Here is a 13,105-nt window from a genome sequence, read left to right as displayed (position 1 = left end):
TTTTTTTTTTTTTTTTTTGAACTAATTCCAATCTGTAGCTAGGGTCGGATTAGTAAGGCTTAAAATCCACATTTTGGATTCAGTGAGGAAAATTCTCCCTTAAATTGAGCCATGCAAAGTGAGCTTTTAATATGCTGAGCCGATTTTTGCATTCAAAAAGTGCCACTTTAACATTGACCTTTATGATGAAAAGCAAAGTGGTTTTTTACCTCTGTCAATAAAATCAACACATTGGCCACTTGTTAATTTTGGCCCACATTGCTTTGAGAGAAGTTGTGGCACAACCTCTTTATCAATGTCGCCTTCGTGCTATATATAGATAGTGGGGAAAAAAGATCTCCGTCGCCGGGATTGGAACCCAGGTATCCCAGGTGAGAGCCGAGTATCCTAACCAGCTAGACTACGACGAATTTTGTTTATATTCTTACAAGTAATTAGAGAACGTTATTTTGGTCTTTTTAAAAGGAAATTTGCTGCTGTTATTACCTCGTATGTATACATAAATCCGTTGCCTTTTAAATTTGTTTATGCCTCAAGTTCAATATCCCTGTGTTCTTGATACATAAATTTTTATCCCTCAAGGTTCAATATGTTTATGCCTCAGGTTCTTTATACATCAATTTTAAATTTGCATTATTAGAAGATGTTTATTTTACTTAGCAAATACTGGAGAAGCAAAAATCCAAATGTAATGCTACGTACAGCTTGGGAGTAATACATGTATCGTGGAACGCTTATTTTACAATGAAGGCTAATTTTTAATATTAAAACAAAAATATCCTGGATGTTTTTCTAATAAATATCTTGAAAGTTGTTAGGCCATGCATAGATAAAGACTTATGGGATTTTTGATTCGGAAATTTTAAATTTATTAGTTTGATTTGATTTTAGATTAAGCTCTACTTTAAATCATAAGAAATCAACTATTTTACTTTCGCAATCTTGACAAATTTATCATTAAGATCATCTATTGTAACTTTTATTGGAATGGGACTAAAGTTTAATTTTGGTTTGAATCAACTATTTTACTTCGGTAATCTTAACAACTTATCATTAAGATCATCTATTGTAACTTTTATTGGAATGGGACTAAAGTGTAATTTTGGTTTGGATATTGTTTATTAACATGAATATATATTACCAACCAGGAAGATCGGTTCAATTCCATTCGTTTTAAATGCCACAGTCCAACGCCATGGGTGTGTAAGGTACAAAATGTTGTTTGGATATCAGCTTTTTGTTTACAAATGCAAACCAAACTCTTCTTACTGCGTTTTACGATTCCAATGTTTTGAACTAAAATCATTGCTTCTTCGGGCTTTTGTTCACAACCCCGCAAGGTTTTAAACTCCTCTGGCCCCCAAAAAAGTGCAAACTATATTCCCATAACTGGCGTATAATACAGAGCAAAAGAAATAAGCTTTTTTTTTTTTTGGTAAAAACAGTGCATGCAAACAGGGAAATTCATTCAAAAAGTGCTTCGGTTAAGTAATAAAATTGGTTCGTACCGGTGAAAAGTGCAATTGGGATTGCGTTTCTTTGCATCAAAAGTCACACACGCTTCATCGCAGCGTGCACTTTCTCACATACACGGATTCTTTTAATTCCTTTCTTAACAAAATTTGTAAGATTAACCTAAGTTATAAGGAAATCTTTGATATAAAACATTAATAACTCTTCCAAAAGTTAAAAGATATATTTCTCATAATAACAATGCATGAATAAGTCCACAATCCATAATTTTCCAAAAAGATTTTGTAAAAACAAATTTAAGCACCGGATGAAATTGGAAAATAATAATATTGTGAACAAAATAATTCCCAATTGTTGCCTATAACAAGCTCGCACGTTATATCTAGAACGTTGCTACTACAGTCAACGATGGTCTCAGACAGCTGCAAAAGGTAAAGACTAATCAAAGAAGATATTAACTATGCTTTTTGAGAATATATGGAGAAGAGGTCATACATAAATTGTAAGGTTTTGTGTGAGGTTTAGAGTTGATAAAACTGCAGACAAAATATGCAGAGAAGGAGTAAATGTGCAAGATGAAGTTTTTACGTGTTCAGGTCTCAATGGGAAACACTACTCACGCCGGGAAACTTGTATCCGAGGAATCCACTAGAATCCAGGTTTATAACAAGCTCTACCTTAAGTTGAAATGGCTAAGACCTTTTTATTTGAGTGAATACATACATATATATATGCAGGAAGGATGCTTTTAATAAATATGTTTATGCCTCAGATTCTTGATACACAAGTTTCAATATTGAATTATTGTTAGATGTTGGTTTTTCTAAGCAAATACTGGAGTAGTAAACCATTATGGTTATTGAAATGGTTATTGAAATATAAAGCCTGACCACCTGAAACTCTCCAAACTAAACATCAATCTATAATAATAGAAATTCAATCTACTTGTGAAATATTAGAGGCAAGCGAGGCGAGCAAGCTGCCCTAGAAATGCATCAACCATCTTGTTTGAGAGACGAAGAGCATCCTCGGTTCTCCCAGCTTTTAGATATGCATCGATCATCGATGTGTATGTAGAAACATCAGGACTCACCAATTCGTCTGAACATATTTCTTGAAACAAGTGCTCTGCCTCAAACAATATACCCTGCTTGTTAAGCCTTGTGATAATGTTTCTGTAACACGCATGTGGAAACTTCAGCTTTAATGCTTTCACCTTGTGGAAAATTTGGATTGCGCGGTCAAACCGACCAATTTTGAAACACTCGTTCACCATGATATTTAGCGTATAATGATTCAAATTGTGCATCTCCTTGCTATGCAAAACCTGGTCGAATAAGGACCAAGCTTCAGTTTTCTTGCCATACTTGAGAAGAAGGGCCAAAAGTGCGTTGACGACAGTGGCTTTCGTAAGTTTGCGCAACTGTAAACGACTGTAACAATGCATAGCCTTGTCCTCCTTACCTTGCTCGAACCAATACTTCATGTATGTGTGGCTAAAAATCGCAAAACGGTCATAGCCATCACCATGCACATGAGAGCTCCCCAATAGATGGCCCAATACCTCATCGGCCTTTTCAAAATCCCCTTGACGCAACAGCCCCTCCAACTGGGGCGGCTTGTACACATTCTCATCCCACGCCAAATTGGAAAAACTTCTCGGCTGATCTAATAGATCCATGACTTCGTCTTGTCTCCCGGCGTCGACCAAACCTTTGGAGATGAGGGACTGCGTAACGTGATTGGCCAGTGAGGAGTCATAGAGGTTAAGAGCGTCGTCCAAACGGCCTTGGTCCAAGTGGAGTTTGATGATATGATTAAAGTAACCATGACAAGGTGCAATCTTGGAATCGCGGTAGAAATAATGGAACAGGTCCAAGGCATCTTCGTACCTCTTGGCTTCGCACATGGCGCCTATTATTGCTTGGCACGTCTCGTTGAGGCCGATTATGTAATAACTACTATATTGGCCAGCCAGGCGTGCGTGCTTGGCCGCCGTGTCCAGGTCTCCCAAGCGGATCAGGAAATCAACTCGCGCTTGTAAAGCCAGTGGTCGGTAATCCAAGGAAGGATCTTTCTTGACGACGGAGGAGAAGCTACGAAAGGAAGAGAGGACGAGCCGACGACAGAGAAACATGGCGGCGGACGGCAAGTGACAATGAAATCCGAGAATATCAAGATAAATATATATACAGCTTGCAATTGCCAAAATATTATTATTTTTGTTTCTATTTCTCTAAGATATTCCATAATTAAATATAGTATTAATTTGTGTTATAATAAAATCCAGTTGAGAAAGAAAGCCCTTTGTCCAACCGAGGAAGCTTGAAGCACAAGAATCAGATTGCACAGTAAGGATGCACAAAGGGGTTCATGTTGATTTAGGTTGATTTGTACTAAGTCATGAGTTGAAATTAATTTAGGTTGCATATAAATTGATAGTACATGTGAATAATATAGAGAGTTGTGTTCAATTTATTAATATTTTGTTTTTTTCTTGTAGCGATTGCAAATGAAAATGATAAAGTAAATGTTGACGGCGATTGTGGATTTAATTAGCATTATGTAATTTGAACATTTTTGTTTCCTTTTTTTTTGAGGTGGTACAAGCTCGATGCTACTCCAACCCAAAACGTCAACAATGGAAAAAGATAAGTATGGCCAGAAGTCAGCCAACCTAGTTTACAAAGACCTTGTTTTCAAACATGTGATCAGGGATAAAAGAGGGTATTTCACAGGTTAATGAATTCACATTATGATACTAGTATTGACACCATTAAGCTAATATTGATAAAATATTGTTTTATTGACAATAAAATATGTCTTGACATGATTAAGCTAATAACTTACTTATTTGTGTCCTTAATTATATCATAATTAGCCTTTGGCCATAATCACATGTAAAACTCTTAACTTATTTCTAGTTTAATGTTATCTCATTTTTTTACATTTATCATAAATTTAAATATTCAGACGACATCACAAATTTAATAATTGTTCTACATTTAGATCAATGATCAATGGACATGTTTGCTTTCTATCAGAAAGTATAATACTAATACATTACAAAATGAATGCAATTTAAACTAAAAACTTCTTTTAAAGACCTCAAAAAAAAAACTTCGGTATAGGCATATAATCTCAAGAAGCTCTAATCGGCTTGACGAACAGCAACATTGAGTAGACTTACATCCACCATCTTTTTCAACATCTGTTGAGCATCATCGACCCTCCCAGCCTTAACATATCCATTGATCATTGATCTAAATGTAGGATTCTCAAGGGACAAGACCAAGTCGTCTTTGTGTGACCACATTCCCTCAAACAAACCTTCTGCCTCAGTCATCATTCCAAGCTCGCAAAACCTGTCGATAATGTTAGTGTAACAACTAGAAAACGAAGCTCCCAGCTTGAAAGTATCCATTGCCTCCTTAAAGTTGCCGATCTTGAAACACTCATTCACCATCATATTAATAGTCTCTGAACTGAAATTAGGTCGTGTGATAGAATTGTTTATCATCTCCTTGAACAATGCCCACGCCTCAGATATCTTACCGTACTTTAGCAAGATTCTCAAAAGGGTATCTCCACCCCTCAGATATATTTCATTGCTGGACATGATTGAGCTGTAAATGTTCATGGCTTTCTCATCATTGCCTTGTCTAAACCAGTACTCCATAAACTCTGCATTCCGAATCCCTATGTAATAATAACTAGACCTACCGTGCAAATATTCATCGACTAATTGACCAGCTTTGTGGATGTTTCCAAGATCTAAGAAGCCACGAATCAGATAGGTGTATGCAACTAAATCATACATACCTACCGCCTTAATCATACCCAGAGCTTCATAGATCCTCCCTGCATGGACAAGACCTTTGGTCAGAATCCTGTATGTGTCTTCGTTGTCTCGACGAGAAACTGTGGCGTGACGGTATAGTTGGAGGGCTTTGTCTAGGCGGTTTTCAATACAGTGGACTTTTATCATGTGGTTGAAAGAGACGACGCTGGGATTAAGTTTACACTCGTTGAAGAAGTAGTGGAACAGAGCCGTGGCGTCCACGTAACGTTTGGCCCCAATCATGGCGTCGATGATTTCGTTGCACATGACGATCGTTGTCTCGGGGCCATCGCGATGATCTTCCGATCCAGCGAAACGAGCGATTTCCGCAGCCTTGTCCAACTGAGAAAGCTCGATCATTGTTTTGACTCTGTAGCGTAGAGAAACCGGACGGTCAGCGACGAAACAAGGGATGGGGTTTTTAGGAAGCTTCTGGGTGAGAGCCAACGGGAGTGACGACGGATCTCTTCCCACTGAGTACCGCACCGCGGCGACCGAGGCAGAAGAAAAGTAACGATTCAGGCAAGCAAAATTCTTCCAGAGATTTCTGCCAAGACTCGTCATGGCTGCAGAGCCGGAGAGGGGAACTAGCTAGGTTTTAGAGAGCCGATCTATATTTTTTGTTCATCTTAATTATTTACGTGTATTCGGTATTTTATAATTTTAGTTTGGAACCGGTATTTTAATTATTCAATCGGTTTGAATGTTTTGGATAAATCTTTTTTATTCGGTTTGGTTACTTTAACGTGGAATGTACAATAAAACGATACTTAAAAGGTCAAATTATCTCATCAGATTGATATTTTGCAAGATATCTAATTTCCCTCGTATTAATTTACATTTATTTTTCCAAGGTACATTAGTACATACATATATGTTGCATTGAACTTTTGATGAAGAAGAAGCGAGGAAGAAGCAAGGACTGAAGGAAGAAGAATAANGTTAATTATTTACGTGTATTCGGTATTTTAGAATTTTAGTTTGGAACCGGTATTTTAATTATTCGATCGGTTCAAATGCTTTGGATAAGGAAACGATTTTGAACTCTAACCAGCTTTTTATTCGGTTTGGTTACTTTAACGTGGAATGTACAATAAAACGATACTTAAAAGGTCAAATTATCTCAGATTGATATTTTGCAAGATATCTAATTTCCCTCGTATTAATTTACATTTATTTTTTCAAGGTACATTAGTACATACATATATGTTGAATTGAACCTTTGATTTAAACCATGGAAAAAAAAAAAAAAAAAAAAAAAAAAAAAAAAGCTTCATAAGCGAGGAAGAATAAGTTGTTGTCCTCAAGAAAGGTCAACGACAAAGAAGAGAACAAGTCAACAAGAAATATGAAATTGGGCTTGTGTTTTCTAGTAAGATTAACTACCGAAGTAGAGTTGTTGTGTAAGAGTGAATTATGGAGGAGTTGGTGTTCCAACATCGTAGAGAGTGGCTAATGTAAGTCCTAGGATATATAATGATGTCTACAAGTATGGTGTATATGTGTGTCAACTAGAGGATGTAGTATAAGTATATATGTGTGGATTCATCATGTTACCTTACCTTTTTTGGCAACTTATTTATCGGTTTTCACGGTTATTAGATTGGTGAGATTGGAAGGCCTTTCTTCATCAATGAAGAAGATCCACTCAAGAATGGTAACAAGTAAAGTTCTCTCTCCTTTTATCAAGAATCTTCAAACTCTATAAAATCTTATTATAAGCAACTCAAATTCTTGTTTATCAAATTGTAGGATGAGGACTATCATCGTGCTAAGCTTAAAAACACAAACGAGAGGTCACTTGCTTCGATCAAATCAGCTATGGCCTATTGACATTGTTGTAACAGCTGCTCTTCTTCAGTTGGTTCCAAAACACCCTGAAGTCGATCGAGGAAGCTGGTGTTAAGGAGAAACTCATTTCAGAAAGTTTAATTATGTTGGTCTTTTGTTAAGAAATTTGCTGCTGTTACTACCTCTAATAGGAAAGAAAAAAACACATATTTGCAGGAATGATGATTTTAATAAATATGTTTATGCCTCTGGTTCCTGATACACAAGCAGTTTTATCCTACCATATTAATTGGGAAGTACAAATATGAAACTAACTTTAAAATGTGTAAAAAATTACATTCAATTGCCATTAGAAAAAAATAATTAAGCTTAATTAACTGATTTAAATAAATATAATTAATAAAAAAATATAAAACACTCACAGATCAAATATTAAAAAATCTAAAAAAATATTTTTTCTGTCTAATAAATTATGGACGAAATTACTAAATATATTTTTTAAAAATATATAAACCAATCAGAATTTTAAAAACTAAGATTTTATATCCAAGTATACAATACAAATATTTTTAATAACTAAATTCGAAAATTTTGTTAAGATTTCAAATTAAGATTCTCCTATCATCTTTATTTTATTTTATTTACAAATAGTTTGGAATTTTCATATAATACTTATGATTAATAAAATGCATATTTTTTTCTGCATATGTTGTGATTTGAATTTTTTAAAACGAAGATATATTACTCAATGTATGAAAAATGTGTGTTTTAATTCCCACATTGGCGGATTGGTAAAACTAAATTTATATAGATGATAAATTAATAATTTTTATTTGCTCACAATTATAATATTAAAATTACTATTTTATATTTCACAAAACAATGATGCATATACAACAAACAAACAATATAAAACTGTAATAATACGTCAAAAATAAAATACTATAATATTCTAAAATAATTAGTATTCAAATAGACTAATAAATTTACAGAACAATTAAAAATAAATATTATTACAAACAAAGTAACTTTTAAAAAAAATAAAACAATAATTTTTATTATTATATTAGATTTTTTTTTTTAAATGTTGACATGTGCTTTAAGCACGGTATATCTCATAGTCTTCTATTATGTATGGAAGATATTCTATCTCTGAATTCTTTGCAAACAAAGAAAACAACATTTTGATTCCTACTTTGTTTCCCAGAACCTGTGAGCTTTGATTCTTAACGTAAGAATAACTTTAATTCATATTTATTTAAATATTATAATTAATATATACAAACTTAATGAACTTTTAAAAAATTACGAATATGTAAAATTTTAAAAGTTTAAAATACTATATAATATGGTTATAAAGAGGACATGTTGGAATTATAAAATATCATTAAATTTGTGCTAACACGGGTTAATCATTATTTTATTATTTGTCAACACTATTAATATTAGAATATTTAACATATAAAATTAAGTTGATTTAACTAGGATTGTGTAACATAATTAAATCATTAGAAAAATATGACTTAATCATAGCGTATAAATGACTTACTATGTAGTTAGATCATTTATTTTTGTTATAATAATTAAAAATCAAAATATATTCTCAAACACTAAACAAAACAAACTAAATATAACAAACAAATGGTCATGAAGTATATTGCGGATTAAAAACTAATATAAATATTTAGCCGTGCAAACGGTCAGAAAATTTAGTTATACCTCTATTTGCAAAGCAACCAATATTTAACAAACAAATATAATATAAAATATAATAACTATTTATATAAAATTATATTCACGCGGTATACGGTGGGTTAAAATCTAGTTATTGCATCATTTTGCTTAGCCATAAATAAATACTGGAGATAAGCAAAAAACTAGAGCAAAAGTCTAACTGTAAAGCTACAACTTGGGAGTGATCCATGCATCGTGGAACGCTCATTTTACAATGAAGGATAATTTTATAAACTAAATATCCTGGAAATTTTTCTAATAAATATATTGAAAGTTGATAGGCCATGCAAGGATAAAGACTACGGGATTTTGATTCGGAAATTTTAGATTTAGTTTGTTTTTTTCTGTTACCTTTGCTCAATTTAGTTTTAGATTAAAGTCTACTTTAAATCATAAGAATTAAGAAATCAACTATTTTACTTCGGTAATCTTAACAACTTATCATTAAGATCTATTGTAACCTTTATTGGAATGGGACTCAAGTGTAATTTTGGTTTGAGTATTGTTTATTTTAAACATGAGAAGTCCCACCAAAAAAAAAAAAAAAACACGTACCAACCAGGATAGATCGGTTAAATTCCATTCGTTTCAAATGCCATGGGGTATTGGTTTAAACCTAAGGTACATAACATAATGTTGTTTGGATATCAGCTTTTCGTTTACAAAGGCAAACCAAACTCTTCTTACTACATTGTTTTACGATTCCAATGTTTTTGAACTAAAACATTGCTTATTCGGGCTTTTCTTCACAACCCCGCAAGGTTTTAAACTCCTCTGGCCCCCAAAAAAGTGCAAACTACATTCCCATAACTGGCGTATATACAGAGCAAAAGAAGAATCTAAGTGTAGGCTTTTTTTGTAAAAACAGTGCATATAAACCGGGACATTCATCCAAAAAGTGCTTCGGTTAACTAATAAAATTGGTTTGTACCGGTGAAAAGTGCAATTGGGATTGCGTCTCTTTGCATCCAAAGGACCCAAACGGACCCCTCTCACCTATGGTATCAAAATTCACGCGCTTCATCGCAGCGTGCACTTTCTCACATACACGGATTCCTTTCTTTAAAAAAAATTGGTAAGATTAACACAAGTTATAAGGAAAACTTTGATACAAAACATTAAAAACTCTTTCAAAAATTGAAAGATATATTTCTCATATTAGTAGTGCATGAATATGTACACAATCCATAATTTTCCAAAACTAAATCTAATCATTTGATGAAATTGGAAAAGAATAATATTGTGAACAAAATAATTCCCCCATTGTTGTTGCCTATAACAAGCTCGCACGTTTAAGCCTAATCTCTCACGAACAATACATCATTATTAAAAAAAAACCCTCATTAATGCGCGTACCGAACACTCGCTCTTATTTGTTTTTCTCTCCTCTCCCTTTATATTACACCCTCGAACCACTTCATATCAACCCCTTGAAAACTTCACTCGTCACACATTCGATTCGACTCTCGTCCATTTGGTTGATATAAATATTTTGATTTCGTTTCTGAAAACTACTCATCCATTTGGTTGATCGTTTTTTTTTTTTCCCAAAGAGATGAATTTATTTACAAGAATGTCATCTCGGTCTAAGAAGTCGAATCTTTACTACGTAACCCTAGTGGCGCTTCTCTGCCTCGGGAGCTACCTTCTCGGTATTTGGCAAAACACGGTGCCGAATCCACGCGCCGCCTTCGATGATTCAGACGGTACACCGTGCGAGACGTTCACCAAACCAAGTTCCACGAAAGATCTCGACTTCGACGCGCACCACAACATTCAAGATCCGCCTCCGGTGAAGGAAACCGCCGTGAGTTTCCCGTCGTGCGGCGCCGAGCTGAGCGAGCACACGCCTTGCGAAGACGCGAAGCGATCGTTGAAGTTCCCGAGAGAGAGGCTGGAGTACAGGCAAAGGCATTGTCCCGAGAGAGAAGAAATCTTGAAATGTCGAATCCCGGCGCCGTACGGTTACAAAACGCCGTTCCGGTGGCCTGAGAGCCGTGACGTGGCGTGGTTCGCTAATGTGCCTCACACGGAGCTTACAATTGAGAAGAAGAATCAGAATTGGGTCCGGTACGAGAATGACCGGTTTTGGTTCCCTGGTGGCGGTACGATGTTTCCACGTGGCGCTGATGCTTACCTTGACGATATCGGACGGTTGATTGATCTCAGCGGCGGCTCTATCCGTACAGCCATCGATACCGGTTGCGGGGTACGTTTTTAATTCCTCTTCCCTCCGATTAAACCGAACCACCCGGTTCGATCATTTTTTTTTTTAATAATCAAAAATTAAAGAAAATAAAATAAGATTTTCTCTCTCACCAATCTGTTAAAATCGAATAAATCTGTTGGGACGTCCATTTTAAACTAACAAGATATATTCATGCATATCCTTAATCTAGTCATATCTAGTCTAATTTCGTTTGATTAGTGCATCACTATTTTGGAATTCGTACTAGATTAGAAAATAAAACATATTGCTTTTTTCAACATCTTTGGTTTCTGAGTGTTACCCGCTAAGTCACCTAATCGTATAATGTCGCTATTGACCTACTCATACTTTACTGCTAAACCTGTAAAGTTGAAAAAATAAACTTGGTAACAAAAGAGTCAAAATGAAGAATTTTTTGTTTCTCTTAGTTTGACTTTATTTTTTATTTTTATTTTTAATGTGCCTTAGTTTTCTAACTTTTGTTTGGTATATATGACCAATCAAATGTGTCTTTGGTTTTACAGGTGGCAAGTTTCGGTGCGTATCTTTTATCAAGAAACATTACAACGATGTCATTTGCACCAAGGGACACACACGAAGCTCAGGTCCAGTTCGCACTCGAGCGTGGCGTGCCGGCGATGATCGGAATCATGGCTACAATCCGCTTACCGTACCCTTCTAGAGCCTTTGACTTAGCACATTGCTCTCGTTGCCTTATCCCTTGGGGCCAAAATGGTTCGAATCTAAACCCTAAACAAGTTCGAACTCACTCCCTTTTTGAGTTGTAATAAATAACACTTTTGTGTTGTGTTGCAGATGGGGCTTACTTGATGGAGGTGGATAGAGTTTTAAGACCAGGAGGGTATTGGATACTTTCTGGACCGCCAATTAATTGGCAGCAACGTTGGAAAGGATGGGAAAGGACGATGGATGATTTGAATGCAGAGCAGACTCAGATCGAGAAGGTCGCGAGAAACTTGTGTTGGAAGAAAGTTGTTCAGAGAGATGATCTTGCTATTTGGCAAAAACCCTTAAACCACATTCACTGTAAGCAAACCAGACAGCTCTTGAAGAATCCGGAGTTTTGTCGTCATGATCAAGATCCCGACATGGCCTGGTAATCAATCAATCAGCTTCTATATCTAAGATTTATAAGTAGTTTAGAATTTGGCTAAAAAATTCGAATGATTTTAGGTATACGAAGATGGATTCTTGTTTGACGCCATTACCTGAAGTTGATGAGGCGGGGGATCTTAAGACGGTGGCTGGAGGCAAGGTAGAGAAGTGGCCGGCTAGGTTATACGCGGTTCCTCCGAGAGTAAACAAAGGCGATCTCGAGGAAATCACACCTGAAGCTTTCTTGGATAACACGAAACTGTGGAAACAGAGAGTTTCTTATTACAAGAAATTAGACTACCAGTTGGGTGAAAGCGGGAGATACAGAAACTTAGTTGACATGAACGCTTATCTCGGTGGTTTCGCGGCGGCTCTAGCTGATGATCCAGTCTGGGTCATGAACGTTGTCCCTGTAGAGGCTAAGCTCAATACCCTCGGTGTCATTTACGAGCGTGGTCTCATTGGAACGTATCAAAACTGGTAAGCATAAACCGAACTTAAACTAAACCGGAATTTTCTTTCTGTAAGGTTATGGTTTAATCCGGTTTTTCTTCTTTTCATTAGGTGTGAAGCGATGTCGACGTATCCAAGAACGTATGATTTTATCCACGCTGACTCGGTTTTCACATTATACCAAGGTAAATGTGAACCGGAGAAGATATTGTTGGAGATGGACCGGATTCTTAGACCGGGTGGTGGAGTGATAATAAGAGATGACGTGGACATTTTGATCAAGGTTAAGATATTAACCAAAGGATTACAATGGGAAGGTAGAATTGCTGACCACGAGAAGGGTCCTCATGAAAGAGAAAAGATTTACTATGCGGTGAAACAATACTGGACCGTTGCTGCTCCTGAGGAAGATAAAAACAATACTAGTGCTTTCTCATGATTTTGAGATTTTTTTTCTTTCATTTCTTTTTTTTTTTTTTTTTTTTTTT

The 13,105-nt window shown here is 35.5% G+C and overlaps 3 protein-coding genes across 3 annotated transcripts; 1 reads left to right on the top strand and 2 right to left on the bottom strand.

Moving 5' to 3' along the window:
- On the bottom strand, window positions 2,429-3,610 carry LOC104699469 (pentatricopeptide repeat-containing protein At3g60980, mitochondrial-like). The gene has a single exon (XM_010414774.1). The coding sequence runs from the start codon at window positions 3,608-3,610 to the stop codon at window positions 2,429-2,431; it is 1,182 nt and encodes a 393-aa protein (XP_010413076.1).
- LOC104699468 (pentatricopeptide repeat-containing protein At3g60960, mitochondrial-like) lies at window positions 4,625-5,878 on the bottom strand. Its single transcript, XM_010414772.1, has one exon. It carries the CDS (start codon window positions 5,876-5,878, stop codon window positions 4,625-4,627), a length of 1,254 nt encoding a protein of 417 aa, XP_010413074.1.
- LOC104793531 (probable methyltransferase PMT16) lies at window positions 10,219-13,091 on the top strand. The gene is made up of 5 exons (XM_010519890.2): window positions 10,219-11,048; window positions 11,573-11,783; window positions 11,865-12,165; window positions 12,243-12,644; window positions 12,729-13,091. The coding sequence occupies exons 1-5, from the start codon at window positions 10,395-10,397 to the stop codon at window positions 13,054-13,056; spliced, it is 1,896 nt and encodes a 631-aa protein (XP_010518192.1). The 5' UTR covers window positions 10,219-10,394; the 3' UTR covers window positions 13,057-13,091.

Source organism: Camelina sativa, chromosome 6 (assembly GCF_000633955.1).
Source record: "Camelina sativa cultivar DH55 chromosome 6, Cs, whole genome shotgun sequence".
Classification (NCBI taxonomy): domain Eukaryota; kingdom Viridiplantae; phylum Streptophyta; class Magnoliopsida; order Brassicales; family Brassicaceae; genus Camelina; species Camelina sativa.
Note: the sequence above shows the minus strand (reverse complement) of the source record. Positions and strands in the feature narration are given on the sequence as shown.